Below are 16,166 nucleotides of genomic sequence, written 5' to 3'. Positions count from 1 at the left end.
CAAGATTTCCTGGGGATGCGTTCTGCTTCTGTTCTAGCTCCCGTTATCTCGCTTCCTAAGACCCTTAAGAAACCCTCTTCAGATTATTTTAGCTTTTGGCAGCCCGTCGAAAACATAACAACCCCTGAGAAGTCAAATAGCCCGCATTCAGCTTTATAATGCCCGAGGTAGAGATTAGAATCAGCAAGTCAAAGGAGGAAAAGGAATATAAAAAGCAGGCGCCCCATTATCATGGTCAAGAATGTGAAAGGCAGTACAAAAACAAGTTACAGGTATGCACAACGTGCACGAATTTCAAACCTGATGTTGAAGGCAAAGAAGCCAGGAGGAAGTCCTATCGTTAGGTTCCCTTTAAACGAAGTCTAGAACTGCGAGACATTAAAAATCGGATTAGTCTTTCCTTAAGCGGGAGAGACAATGACAGAAAGGAACCGCGAGGGGGCTTTTGCGGTTCAAACAGTATTTTGTTTTCTTGGCTGTGGATGCTGGTTACAAATGTGTTCACTTTGTAGAAATTTCACTGAACTGTAATTTGGGCTTTCTTTTGTATGTTCTAGTGCGCTGTAGCCCACCGGGCCCCCCTGACCGTGGAATTCTCCACGCGAGAATACTGGAGTAGATTGCTATTCCCTTCTCCGAGGGATCTTCCCAATCCAGGGATGGAACCCCAGGATCTCTTGCATTGAGGGCAGATTCTTTACTGTTTGATCCACTAGGGAAGCAATATATTTAACTAAAAGCAATATTTAAGTAGGCCAAGGAGGGAATTTTCCCTGGATGATAGAAATGTTACACTGCTACATGCCATTGTCAGAATTCATAGAACTAACTCCTAGGATCTGTGGGTTTGTTGGTGTTTTTTTTTTTTTTTAATGCGTCTAGGGAATTCCCTAATGCCCAATAGTTCAGTCGCTCAGTCGTGTCCAACTCTTTGCGACCCCATGAACTGCAGCACCCTGGGCCTCCCTGTCCATCACCAACTCCCGGAGTTCACTCAGACTCACGTCCGTTGAGTCGGTGATGCCATCCAGCCATCTCATCCTGTCGTCCCCTTCTCCTCCTGCCTCCAATCCCTCCCAGCATCAGGGTCTTTTCCAATGAGTCAACTCTTCGCATGAATTCTTCAGGTACTTAATAGGAATAAATATCCCATTTCACTGTGTGCAAAATTGACCTAACCCAGTGATTTTTACATCTTCCCTGGTGGCTCAGAGGTTAAAGCGTCTGCCTCCAATGTGGGAGACCCAGGTTCGATCCCTGGGTCGGGAAGATCCCCTGGAGAAGGAAATGGTAACCCACTCCAGTATTCTTGCCTGGAGAATGCCATGGACGGAGAAGCCTGATAGGCTACAGTCCACGGGGTCGCAGAGAGTCGGACACGACTGAGCAACTTCACTTACTAGTGATTTTTAAATTTGCTCGATTATGCACCTGGGGCAAATTCTCCCACTAGATAGCCTAAGGTCACAGTTTTAAATACCACCAGTTACCAGTGACTCGGAAATCTCTGCTCAGTTCCACCACTCCTCTGAGCTCCAGGCTCTGCCTCTGCTTGGAAGTCCGATAAGCACATCAAATTCAGCTTGTTTGAAAAACAAACCAAAAAAAAAAAACCCTCTGGATTTCTCATCCTCACACCCCTCCCAGATCAGCTTTTCCAGTTACTCTCCAGCTCTGTGAATGGTCACCTCATTCTCTTTGTGGCTCAGGCCGAGGAGTCATACTTGCGTCTTCAATTTCTGTCCTACATCCCATCCTCTGCCAAGTCTTGGTGGCTTTATCTTCGAAGTATGTTGAGAATAAAACCACTTCTCACAACCTCCACTACTACCACCCAAGGCCAAGGCACGAGTATTTTGTCTGGACTGTTAGCCTCTTAGCTGGTTTCTCTGCTTACCCACTGTGCCTTTACAGTTAGTTTTCCAGAGTAGCCAAGGTAATCTTTTCAAAGGAATAAAGTCCAAACTCCTTACACAACCTAGACTGTTCTACATGATCTTGAATCTCACTTTTGAGTTCCTTTGTCTCTCGGAACTCATCTCTCACCAGGTCCCCTCTCCTTGATTAAAAACACTGGCATTTTTGCCACTCCTGAACCCACCGAGTTTGTTCTCACATCCAGGTCTGTGCTCTGTGCTTGCTTTCAGTCTGGAATGGTTTTCCTCCAGATCATCACATAGCTTTTTCTCTCTTCCTTTTCTGCCAGCGCTCAAAAACACCTTAGAATTTACCATTATTAAGAGTCAACAGAAAGTCAGTGCTGCTTCTCTCCAGTTGTATCCTGTAATTGTCCTTCCATGTATCATGTAGAAGCAGACTCCTTGCACTGCTGCCGTCAGGAGTAACTGGGTATATCAGATCCCAAATCAAGGGGAAAAAAGTGAAGATCGTTGTATCCTGTAATTTTCCTTCCATGTATCATGTAGAAGCAAACTGACTCCTTGCACTGCTGCCATCAGGAGTAACTGGGTACATCAGATCTCAAATCAAGGGGAAAAAAGTGACGATTGTTGTATCCTGAGATAAAGGCAGACCATCATCAACGACATACACATCAGGGTCACGATGTCTAGTTCTAGTCCCTCAAATAAATGAAACTCGGGAACCTGAGCCTTTCCTCTAAAAGTAGACTCCCTAAAATCAAATGCTTTGTCACTGATTTTTGCAATGCTGATGTCTTAAAATACAGATAGTATGAGAACCATGAACAAACTAATTATAGACTCTATCCTTGGAAATTGTGTTCTTTCTATAAATTCTTGTAATTTCTATTTGGCAAGCTTGTTCTTCTAAAGCCTGAACTTCGTCACAAACTTTCTTTGCAAGTAAACTCTCAGAAGATTTTATTCTGGACTTCCCTAGTGGTACAGCAGTTAAGACTTTGCCTTCCAATGCAGGGGGTGCAGGTTCAGTCCCTGGTAGCAGGGGATAAGATCCCAGGCCTCACAGCCAAAAAACACAAAACATAAAACAGAAGCAGTATTGTAACAGATTCAATAATGACTTTAAAAATGGTCCACATCAAAAAAATCTTAAAAGATTTTGCTCTGAGTGTCCCTTTGACAGCGCTCAAAAGTTTTGTTAAAAGCATAATTTCAAAAAGGTGAAATTGATTCTCATGCAAGTAAAAACTGAATGTTAACAAATATTTTATACAACTCATTGCATAAACCAGTGAGAGAACCAGTACCTTGTAAAAACTGTCAAAAAGTGCATTTGCACCGCTAAGTATTTATAGACAATTTAACAATGGAATATTAGTGTAAGGTTGCAAAGTTAGACACAAACTACTTACTGTCCTACAAAGTAGTAAAACTATATCTAACTTTTGGAGTCATCTACTCCACTGGAAAGAAAATGGGATTTGCGTCCCTCCTGCACAAAACCTACAGGTTAACAGGTAACTTCACAAAGACTAGGACCTTTAATCAATAATAAACAGCGAGTTCCACTTACTTTTCATGACAGGACCATTCATGACCTTGTAACTGCCAAGTTCAGTAGATATTTTCTGGATAGTTTGACGGTTTTACTTTTTATGTAAAATTTCTCATTGTTTTAATTGCTACATGGGCCAAACAAAAGATGTCTGTAGTCTGGGTTCGGGGCACAAACTAATTTTGCAATCTGATTAATATTTTTTTAATACATGCTGAATTCTAAGAGGAGCTGATTAATCTGGCTTTCATTTGGCTCCAGGGACACCCAAAACAAAATGCAAATTAGAACCTAGTGCAAATCACAATTCTCTGTACCCTGCCTCCATTTCAGGAGAGCCTTCAGGATTTTTTCAAAGTTCTGCCTGAATTACATGATGTCACCCACTGGGTTGTACTCTGAAAGATAAGCAGCAGCCACCCAATCCAATATTAGCCAATGAGATTGTTGCAAGATTTTGAATTGGGACACTGAGATGCCAGTCCATCTCTGCCGGTCACTTGAAGACGGGGCATATAAACTTGGAGGTTATACACTTTGAAGCAGGGGGTGCCTCTTTTCAGAGACAGCAGCAGCAGATAAGCATCACCTGTCAAGACAAGCAGAAGAGTGATTATGAGAACAATTGCTCACATTCCTGATAGCATTCCAGCCCTTTGTCCCTGTGCCTCTTCAGGCCCAACAGTTTGGCCTTTGGTGGTACGAGCTAAGTATACTTTTTCCCTTTTAATTAACTACCTTATTATTACTAGGCTAGCTTGAGAGAGTTTGTTACTTGCAACCAAGGAATCTCTAAAGAGAGGCATACAGGGCACTTGGCTGTGCCTGCTGTACATGATATCATTTTGCAAGGCAAACTCCTATTTATTTCTCCTTGCTATAGTGACTAGAGTCTAGTATCAGATAAGCTTTTCACCAATGCCGGGTTTAGATGATTCAGAATGAAGTCAACTAGAAAAAAAATTAAAAAGACATAGATGGATTTTAGAACAAATGTTTATTACTGCTTATTGGGGCCAAAGGGGCAACACAAAGCATTGAGAACATCACTGGCTCACAAAAACAGTCACCTTGCTACCTTTTCAGTTGCATTTGTTTATTTCACAAGGCTTCATTCACACGTGAAAACAAGATAGTAATCCAATTCAAGTTCATAACAATTATAAAAGTAAACATTTGTTGGGACAATGTACAATAAATTGCACTTTTCTTAACAAGCATTACATTTACATTTATAGAGTGTACTATACATAATACATGGAATAATGGAAACATCTAATTGGTCAGTGTTGATAGAGGAGAGAGGCTGCTCACTAATTTCTTTCGTAGTCAATTAGCACTGTTTGAGCTAATCAACTCTTTTATTCTGGAACCTGTTTTCATTGGAGAAGCCATGGGCAAACTCATAGAATTCGTAAAAACAGATGGCATAGAGTTTCTACTACCTCCTCAGCAAGGGAAAGGTAGGAGTTGAAAGAAATGAAGTGAGGCTGACTGAGAAGCTTTCTTATTTGAACTAAGGATCCATACATTATGCAGAATACCAAAAATAGAGAAACTGATGCAAAGGCTATTACGATCTTGGATTCTGGGACCAATTCCAGGCTTTATTCTTGTGCTTTCATGACACCAGAGTCTTGACGAATTTATGTCCTTATCATTCAGTTTCCTATATTTTATTCCATATATAATATATAGTTATTAAAAGTTACATTTCAACAGAAAAGATTTTACATGTTAATTTATTGCCAATGAAAAAGGAAAGTAACTTAAAATATTCATTTTCTACTCAATGATTCTTTTTAAGTTTCCAGAATACCACTAACGAAAAACCAGGGGTGGAGGCAGGGAGAGTGGGACACGTTGATGAAGATGTTTTTATAGCAGGGAGCAAACACATTTGTAGATAAGCTTGACATGTAGTGTTTTAGATGGAAGCTAAGACAGGAATGTCTGACAGCTGACTATAGTCACTAAGCTACTCATAAACATCCACTTTTCTCCTTACAACTCAAGATGATCATCTCCTATTGAGGTGCAGCCCACATGCAAGTTTTCATTTTGGTAGCTCTTGAAAGATAAGAAAATCCCTAAGGGCTCTGCCTGTGTTACATGGAAGCCACTATGAGACAGGAAGATGTTCTGGAGCAGTTCCAGTTCAATGTGACCATCAGCATGGCAACTAGAGGGCAAGAGTTTTGTATCTGGTAGTAGGAAACACAGGCCACTGAGTTGGGTCTGGCTTTCTGTATCTGATCACCATGTGCATATTCAGTTGAATGGTACCAGGGTATACCAAAGAGGCAGGGATAAGCCATATAAAATTATACCAATCACCAATCACACACACAAATCTCACAGCATTCAAATCAAACAATAGTTCATGCTCTCGTTTACCTATACTTGAAGCAAGAGAAGAATTTTTTTTAAAGAGTAAGTTATACAACAGAATCATCTTACTAAGTAATTAAAAGTGTTCTGTGCCAGAAAGATAAAATATTTCACTTTTTAAAAGCTTCTTTTTCCCTAATACGATCATGAAATTGGACAACCACCTTACCAGAATAATTAGTAGACTGATCTCAAGTAAAGAAAAAGAAAACTCAATCCCTTACATTAGTTACATATGTGATTCTTATCCTCAGAAATGAATCCGTTCCTTTAAGGATCTTTCATCTCTTGTGCCCTAAATTGTATATTCTCTTGTTTCTCTCACTTCAGCTAGGAAATGAAGCCACTAGTTATCAACTGGAAAGTATTTTAGGAAAATGGAGTAAGGGTTTGAGAAACATAAATATTAATACACAGTATAAGAGGATGAAAGTTTTGAAAACAATGAAACCAGATACATACTATTAAATATCCCAACATCAGTACAAAGATTACGTTTCTACTTTATTATGGAAATTTAAGAAAGCCAATGAAGAACAAACCACGAACTTAATAATTGGGAGAGGGAAAGAGAATTATTGGTTGCATGGAAAGATAGGCCATAGGCCTATGTGACATTCCTATTTAGTGTTTCTGATAGGCACTCATATACAGTAACTGAGAATTTCTTTGCATTAAATTATATGTAACTAAATATAACCAAATTGTGCCATGGCTCAGGATGTGGGAAGCTAGAAAACATATGCACTGCAAAATTCAACTTGGTTTCTTTCAGCTCTAAGGAATGTGTTAAGATTCTCAAGATATAAAAGCTAATGATTGAATTATCAAATTGAACTTCATTCTCTTATATTGAAGAATTTAATGAAAGGAGAACTCTTCACTTTTCAGAATGCTGCAAATGTTGGATTTCTGGAGGAATGTTTTATACAATGTATCCAAGGAAAAGATGAAAAACACTCTAAAATATTTGAAATTTTCCTGGATATTTGAGCTGGTCAACCTCTTTCTAAAATCAAAAGAAGAGTATGAATTCTCAAATATACTTCAAGTTAAGATAAATTAAAACTGCTAAGTCATTCCAGTCGTGTCCGACTCTGTGCGACCCCGTTGACGGCAGCCCACCAGGCTCCCCTGTCCCTGGGATACTCCAGGCAAGAACACTGGAGTGGGTTGCCATTTCCTTCTCCAATGCATGAAAGTGAAAAGTGAAAGTGAAGTCGCTCAGTTGTGTCCGACACTTAGCAACCCCATGGACTACAGTCTACCAGGCTCCTCCATCCATGGGATTTTCCAGGCAAGAGTACTGGAGTGGGGTGCCATTGGCAGATACTTAATGCTGGAATGCATAAGTTTTTAAACTATATGGTGAAAAGCATGTGGTCTAGGATAGTGCTATTGTAACATTGTATGAATAATATCATATGCCAACTTTTGAATTTTCTTTCTTTCTGTATTTGCTATTGCTACTCACCCAAAGGCATTGTAGTGAGGGACAGTTTAGACTATGATGCTAATACACATACCCAAGTATGATGTGGAACTGGAGGAGAAAAAAAATCTATAGATGGCCATCATAATCTGTTAAAAGAGTTAAAATGCAACTGATTAAATGTTTACAGTGTTTGTACCTGGTGATTTTGTTTAAAGAAACAAATGTTAGGGGCTATAAAACTGAGCCAGGTATACAGGTAAGAACTGAACCTAGAGCTAGTTCTCTCTCAACTACCACTTAAGGAAAATTATGCAATTTAGGCATTCTGTGAAATGTAAAAAGAGCTCTGTACAGTAGAATTATGAGATTCACAAAACACAAAAGAACATCCTTAATTTAGCTAGCCATCTGATAAGGCAACTTGTACAAGGCTTCTTGGGATCAAAGCATAAAGTACCAGGAAAGCTAACAAATTTTACTGAATGATTTACAAAAACAAGTACCAAGATGCAATTTTCTAGCCACTATATTTTACAAAAAAAATATTAACTTTTCTAAACCACCACAAATGGAATGTTAAAGTCAACACAGATACTCAGAATGCTGAGTTATTTTCCTCTGGGGTGAAAGGAAATGAAAACTATGATGAAAGATGCCAGGACGAAAAAGAGAATTCTGTAAGAAAAGCATTATTTGATGAGTGTAATGAAGGATAGCAGACAACCACATCCATTTTATAGGCTACAGAGGATAGAAGAACACTTACGATGAGGGGAGCTTCACTGCTTAGAGCTTAATGAGTATTTTAGAGGAGAGGATCCACCGTGAGCAACCAGTAGTGCGTGGCCCTGGACTTGAGGTGGCCCTTACACGAGTTCTACTTCCAAGAGTGTGTTACTTTTAACTGCAACATATGGCACAGATGAGAGTCACTCTGCCACTACAGGGTTTAAGATCCTCTGCAAAGAGTATTTTCAACAGTGAAGCCAAGGATGAGCATCAATAAATGTGACTGTACACAGACGACAGTAGTTTGGTTGACGTAAAAGGACCGAAGGCCTCCAAAACAGCTTAAAAAATGGGAAATTGGTTTTTCCCTTACCAAAGGATTTCTTGCAAAGACTATTTATAAAGACATGTTAAATATAATTGAAAAAAATATTTCCATCAACGTTTACACAATAGCTTTGCCTTTCCATGAGATAAGTATTTCTATAAAGGTTTTATATGCAATCGAAAATGTTACAAATGCATTTGCATCTCTTCATCTAGGGGTACCAAGGGCACATTTTTAGGAAGCTACAGAACTCAGAAAAAGGGGCTCAGTATTAAATTAAGGTGATATGAAGCTGACCTCTATTTCCCATTTCATAACTTTAACAAAGTTACAGTATATTAGTGTTTCCTTCGCAAAGTATATGTCAACATTAAACAAATACTCTGTCCCTGGTTCTACACTCCATTCTAAGCACAGTAACTGTTCTGGGCCTTTTCAGGCTTCTCTGGTAAAGGTCTCCTAAAGATGAAACTCGTAATACCCACTTCTGACTTCACATTTGCCAGAAGGCGCAACTGCATGCTTGCCTAGGAGCTTGCGGTTCTCCTGCGGGATTCTGCAAAGGACCTGTTAGAAGACCAGGACCAAAGTGATTTATTTTATCCTGCATTTATGAAAACTTCAGTTCTTTTTTATCTAGTGTGTGTTCTCAATAACCTATCTTATTCCATGGTTCTTGGCACTTAATTTCCAGATGTACCCCACAGGAAATAAAAATAAACTAATTCTCTTTGGGAACTGTCCAACCCCAGATCTGTTCTTCCCTTCGGATAGGATTATCGCTGTCCAGGGAATCACTTTCAGGAGGAAACCTGACTGGTCGTGCCTGGCCCCACAGTGTGCTTTATCTGAAGAAGTCCTGAAAAGTTATGAGGTTTAGGTTTCAATTTTTTTTTTTTTTTTGCTGTGACAAATATCTTCCTATCAATTCAACCTTGGAATAAAACACATCTCCATTTTCATGTAAGATAAAAATAATTATGAATAATTAGTTCTAAATAAAAAGCATTCAGCTCTGAATTACTTGTTTCCAACCAGACATCAGGCATATAAAATAATGTGTAATAATACTATGACGGATCGGAACACGGCCTTCCATGAAGCACAAACACAGGTATTCAACATAAATCAGGTTAGTTTAAATAACATCCCTTTGAAAAGCGTCATACGAGAAAGATTGAGAGCTACTGAAAGATCCTGGCTTGCCTTCTGGCCTCCTTCCCTTCCTTTCAAAGGGACACCAGGACTCTTCCTGGGTTTCCGTCGCTTTGATCGTTGTGCTCCTGTGCTTGGGTGAGGCTGGAACTATGTGCTCTCCTTGGGGGGCTGGGTGGCCTGTGGCGGCTGCAGCGGCTGCGTGCCCGTGGCCGTTTTGATAGAGTTCAGGGTTTTGCTAAACCAAGAGTTTTTTGCAGCTTGGATTTCATTCATAAGGGCTCCTCTCTGATGTTCAAGTTCCTAATTAAAGAAAGAAAGTCATCTGAGTTATATAAATGTTTTCTCTCTGCCAAAAATAAAATCAGAGTGCAGCTTTTTGGAATCCACACAGCCATAGTTTTCTTCCTACACACCCAGGTGAGATTTAGTTGGCTTCCGAACGCAGGAAAAAAAAAATGTAGAGCTAAAAGAGTTACCACTAAAACCCAGAATCTGTGCTTTCTCTGATCAGTGACAGGAAACCTCATTTTACCCTTTCCTCCCCCTTGCAATTTAGGTCCAATTTAGGCTGCAACCTGAGAGAAGATGTTTAAAACCACAGGTAAACATAAGCATATGGATGGAAAGAAGTTTTACTGATAGTGTAAGCATGAATGAGTTTTGGGTCCCAACACAGCCTGTGGCCCTGGGAATGTACAAGGTCTGGTGCAGAAAGTTCAGGAGCATTAGTGTGGTGCAGCGGATGCCATGGCAGGATGCAGTGAGGGTGAGGGTCACTGACAGAAGGAAATGGGAACAGTCCATCAGAAGCCAGGACTGTTTTCCCGATTCTGATATCCTCCACAGTGGAACGAGATTATGGGGAAAGGGATTTGGCAAAATCAGGTAAAGATGAAAAGGGACTCCAAAGAAAAGAATGGCTCTCGGCCAACGTTCAACTGTTAGGGCAAGGATAGCAGGAGGGGTTTGGCTTTTCAACTCTAAGCATCAGCTAAAGTGACCAAGTTCAATGAGAAAGGACCATGGCAAAAAAAAACTCAGAGTAAACTAAAAAGGCATATGCTTAAGTTCCCATAAGATGTGTGTGTGTGTGAAATTTAATTATTAAAAATTTATTTAAAACTACGTGTTTATTTTTGTTTAGTTGCTCAGTTGTGTTCGACTCTTTGCAACATGACTCTGCAACCACACAGACGGCAGCATGCCAGGCTTCCTTGCTCAAACTCATATCTATTGGGTTGGTGATGGCATCCAACCATCTCATCGTCTGTCGTCCCCTTCTCCTCCTGCCCTCAATCTTTCCCAGCATCAGGGTCTTTTCCAATGAACTGGCTCTTTGCATCAGGTGGCCAAAGTATTAGAGCTTCAGTTTCAGCACCAGTCTTTCCAATGACTATTCAGGGTTGATTTCCTTTAGGATTGGCTGGTTTATATCAGTGTTTAATGTAAAATACAACTCATTAGTGGGCAGAAAATGTATTCATCATATATGGTGTAACATTCCATGATTCTGAGTTTTAATACTAGAATATCCTGGACCACTAACTTTTATTTTTTTCTTATTGGTCTTTTATCAAATTACCAACCTGGATTTTACACTTGGCCTCCACCAGCTGCAGTTTGGTTTGTGCCAATTCCAGCTCCATCTCCCTCAGTTGCTTCTTAAGAGAGTCCTTCTCATCATCCGATTCAATCCCCTGGTCCTCTCTGCTTATGGCTGCTACTTTCAAAGCGCCCTCCTTGCTGAAAATGTCACTGCAGTGTTTACATGCCATCATCTTACCCTGAAATATCCAAAAGAGATAACCAGTATTGAACTGCACTTCATAGCATATATCATGTCCTGAGACACTGTGATACGCTTTTTCTTTGGACACTGCTTCTGATCATCAAATGAAGGCCCATTTATGAAAGTATTTTTTCTTGGGCTATGACCAAAATGGTTATAATCAGCACAAAACCCAACTATCGAAGATAGGTGCTACTTTTTCTTAAGGTAACTATAGAAAAATTCTGGAAATAGGAAGTGTTATAGCATTTTCTTGAATGTGTTCTACAAATTTTATTCTACCATTATCCTTACTGGATGCCAAGCCCATGGCATATACTCTACATGCATTAATTACCTCATTTAACCCTAGAGCTACCATATGATTAGGTACTATTATCATCCCCATTTACAAATGAAGAAACTTAAAGAGTACAAGTAAACTTGCCTATGGTAGACAAGGAAGGTCATTATGAGTAACCTAAGTCTACCCTAGCAACAAACAAGTATTGGGTTGGCCAAAAAGTTCATTTGGGTTATTCCATAACATCGTATAGAGGTACCCAAACAAATTTTTTGGCCAACTCAAGTTATGTCCTTTTGTTCAACTTTAAGGAAAGATGGTCGTTATTGTTCAGGGTGATAAAAGTCACTGGGTTACATGCCTGGACTGTCCATCAAGCAGAGAGCACTGAACAATAGCAACAAAACTGCTGTTTTCTTAAAATATCTTCAAAAAATTTAGAGAGAAGGGATATTATAAAACATTTATATTTTGATGTCCTACTGTTACAAGCTCAGGATGTCCCTAACCATAACCATGCTCCTCTCTTCACACACACACACACACAAAGCAACCGTGCTCACACTTCTGTGTCACTGTGCATGACCCCACCATGTAGGCCTAAAGGCTTTGGTGTCATCTTTTCATTAGCTGCTGCTTCATTCCACTGGTCATTAAATCCTTTCTCTGGTATATCCAAGCATGTCTCCCAGGCCCAAAGCCCCAAAAGTCACCTTCCCAGAGCAAGGTTCAGATCTTTCAGTTCTCATGTCTCAGATTTTCAGGTTATAATTTATAAAATATGTATTCACTGAGTATTGTGTGCCATGTTCTAGACTAAGCACTTTATATACATCATCTTATTTAATCATGACCTTATGAGGTAGGTAATATCTCTAGTTTACAGAACACAAAATAAAGCTATGCTTATTCGCTCAGTCATGGCCGACTGTTTGCAACCACATGGACTGTAGCCCACCAGGCTCTTCTGTCCATGGGGATTCTCCCGGCAAGAGTACTGGAGTGGGTTGCCATGCCCTCCTCCAGGGGATCTTCCTAACGAGGGATCAAACCCACATCTCCCACATTGCAGGTGGATTCTTTACCATCTGAGCCGAGGTTAAATAACTTGTCAAGTTGTTAAATGATATGCCAAAGTGCTTAGAATGCATTTACTTACTAGTACTGTATAAACCTGAGTATATTCAAATTGAATTGCATCAGGTTTCTATAACACTGGTCCCAAGAGTGGGCTGTGCTAACGGTGCTGCTTAAAGAACACCAATCCACCTAATTTACTCCTGGTTCTGTAGAATAAGCTATTGCTTTTTTCAAATAGAAAAGAAACACAAGGATTTCTACCACGAGGGGGCAGCATATAAATAAATGTGACTCTGTGACCCCATGGACTGTAGCCCACCAGGCTCCTCTGTCCATGGAATTCTCCAGGCAAGAATCCTGGAGTGGGTTGCCATTCCCTTCCCCAAGGGAATCTTCCTGACCCAGGGATTAGAACTCGGGTCTCCTGCACTGCAGGCAGATTCTTTACCGTTTGAGACACCAGGGAATCCCTATAAATGCTACAGGTTTTCTTTACATCTCTAAAACACTGGTGGAAGAATCCACCTCCAGCTGAGTTCTATATTGCCCATGGTGTCTAGTGTTTAAGAGATTAATGGATTGATCCTACTGGGCTGCACACTGAAGTCACATCAATCCAGGCACAGCTGGGATGCCGGCTTCTGAGGGTTCCCAGGTTGCCAAAATGCAAGAAAGCTCAGGGGCCTCATGTGCCAAGGCTGAAATCTAACCTCTTTTCCTGTTACCTGTCTCTGACAGGCCACAAGGTTTATGGGCTTTCATCTGGCCCACATCCCAGTCCAGAGACGAATCCTATTCTCCATAATTCCTAAACCCTTTGTAACAAAGGTACGGCGGGGGCTGTATTTATTTACAGGCTGTCCTGCCTGTGGTGTGTCATCATATATTGGGATCAGGCACTCACTTAAGATGACGTGAATTGGGAAGACACTGTATGACAGAACTGTTTCATTCTTTCTCACCTTTACCACTTCCAGCTCCTCCTTGCTGGCTGCTTGCTGTTTCTCCAGTCGGGTACTCAACTGGGAACAGATCTAAGAGAAAGAAAAGAGCTGCTTTATTAGAAGGTACGACTCATGTAGCATGCACACATAGCTGTTTATTCACCCATATATCACTCTAGCATCTCTGACACTAGAAGAAACTTTGCAAATTTGCCAGTCATTTCCACAATGAGCAGCAGAAAGTCTAAGCCTGTTCTGTGTGTAAAGCACATTTCTGTCTCAGTCAGTAGTAAAAATACAGGGGATAAGTTTGATTTATGTCTGTCACTAGCTTTTGTGACTGGTTCCAGAGAATTCCTGTCCTCACTTTGGAATCAATCTAGAATCTTGCTGACTGTCTACTTTGGGCAAGGTACTATTTTAGGAATCTGATGAAAATAATTCTGAACCAGAAATGTCTCCTGTCTCCTACAACACAGTTTCTGTTTTCAATCACAAGTTTCTTTAGGAAGTGGCAGAGTGAATTTTTTAAAAGTTAAAATGACCAGAAAATAATAGAGACTTAAAACTTGAAACAAGAGGTTTGGCAACAGAGAATAAAATGAAATGCCTGGAAGTCTAGCTCTGTGACTTCCTAGGATGGTGTCCTTGGGTATATTCACTCATCTTTCTAAGCCTCAGTTTCTTCAGCACTTTTCACAGCACTAAAAAGTACTGTGCTGTGATAATCACTGGGAAAGAACATTTACATAAAGGTTTAGTATAGGACCATTAAATAACATCTCATTATTCTGAAACAAGGTGTTAACAAGTACAGGGAACAGAAAGAAATAAGTGCTTTCAAAGTCTCCCAAATTGTGTGTGTGTGTGTGTACACTGAGAGACTGAGCACAGAGAGATATATATCTCTGCAGATATATATATATATATATATATATATATATATATATATATCTGTGCTCAGTGTCTCAGTCATGTCTGACTCTTTGCAGCCCCATGGACTGTAGCCTGCCAGGCCCCTCTGTCCATGGAATTTTCCAGGCAGGAATACTGGAGTGGGTTCCTCCTCCAGGGGATCTGCCCAATCCAGGGGTTGAACCTGTGTCTCTTGCCTCTCCTGCATTGACAGGTGGATTCTTTACCACTATGCCACCTAGGAAGCCCTATATAAACTATATATATACATATAAAACTTGAAGGTCAAGTATTACGAAGTCCGAGTGAAGAGAGAGTCTTTTTATTTTGGAAAAAAAATGGAATAAAACATTTAGGGGATGTCAAATTTTCAAGTGCAATTTGGACTAAAAACATAAAAGGTCTACCTCTATTATCAAAACAGACACTTAAAAAAAGCCCAGTCTATAGTTTCAGAGATCAGAACTTGTTGAGTTCAGTCTCCAGTTTCTCCAGATCCAGGCCTGGAAACAATACGCAGGACTGTACTGGCTGATGTTAAAAGGAAGCGATCTCTATAGCAATTCTGGCAAACCACAAACCATTTTAAATAAGCCCAAACCTTCTGAAATATAGCCAGTTCCAACTACAGAATGCATTTGGATTATATGTTTAATTATTTTCAAAGAGATGGGCCTGTTGCTTGAAGTACTTGCCAGATAATATTAAAGAATGGTCCCAAGGACTGCTCTTTGAAAAGTGCTGCATATGGAGGCCACCTATGGCCTAATGTGATGGAAAAAATGCATCTGCAGTGATGACAAGCACGTGGTCTTTGATGTTCCTCATACTGCTTAATGTCTAACCAGTCCTTCTCCTAGTTATCCAAATTCAAAGTGTCCTTATTAACTCTCTTGTATTTCTTGTTCTCCATTTTCACTGCTATCTACTGTAGCTCAGGACCCGTTCTGTCTCAGTTAGCCTCTGCTGTTGGCCCCTGGCTGCTCTCTGTCTTTCTTTGCCTGTGTATCTCTCCACTTGCTTCCACAGTTCTCCCTGGGACTGAGTGGTGCCAGTTCCATGTTCCCAGTCATGCCACTGTCCTGCTACAAACAAAATGAAGTACAAACTCCTCAGCCTATCCCTGAAGATGTTGCCTGAACTCGGTCCCAACTCATCTTTGCTTTTCTTGCCTGTACTTGAAACTCATACTAAACAAAACTGTGGCTAACCAACCTCCATGCCTTTGCACATGCTTTTTCCAACCTTTCCAGCCTCTCCTTCTCCATCTCCATATGCCTGAACCTCACCTTATCTTTGAAGCACAGCTCAAATCACTTCCTTCTCCAGGAAGGGATTCCTTATCTCCCATATATAATTCCCTCTCCTCTTAATTATGGCCAAGTTTTACCTATTACAAGATCAGTTTCCAGAGAAGAGAAACTGAATCAATTTCTCTTTTATTCCTCCAAAGTATCAAGCCTCACATGCAGCAGGCATTAAATAAACATATATTGATTATATATATGTATAGATAAATGAGCATATAGATATAAACAGGTTATAAAACAGAGTAAGATAGTTCTGAAGCCTTAGTTCTAAGCAATCTTCCAAGAAAGGGGGAAATCCTTGTGGAAAGATATTTGTAATAACAAATGAACTAGTTTTCCTCCAAAAGCATGAACAATATGACTGAC

General features: G+C 40.2%; 1 protein-coding gene across 1 annotated transcript in view; it reads right to left on the bottom strand.

Moving 5' to 3' along the window:
* Positions 1–9,626: 9,626 nt before the first annotated feature.
* The window catches only part of RABGAP1L (RAB GTPase activating protein 1 like), a 718,011-nt gene continuing 711,471 nt past the window's right edge, over positions 9,627–16,166 (bottom strand). The window contains exons 24-26 of the mRNA XM_052653672.1: positions 13,594–13,665; positions 11,066–11,263; positions 9,627–9,779 (exon numbers count right to left, since the gene is read on the bottom strand). Of these exons, the coding sequence (XP_052509632.1) occupies positions 9,627–9,779; positions 11,066–11,263; positions 13,594–13,665 (423 nt within the window). The remainder of the gene's footprint in view (positions 9,780–11,065; positions 11,264–13,593; positions 13,666–16,166) is intronic.

The sequence above is a fragment of the Budorcas taxicolor genome, chromosome 16, assembly GCF_023091745.1.
Source record: "Budorcas taxicolor isolate Tak-1 chromosome 16, Takin1.1, whole genome shotgun sequence".
NCBI lineage: Eukaryota > Metazoa > Chordata > Mammalia > Artiodactyla > Bovidae > Budorcas > Budorcas taxicolor.
The sequence above is the reverse complement of the archived record's forward strand: the minus strand, read 5'-3'. Positions and strand labels throughout refer to the sequence as shown.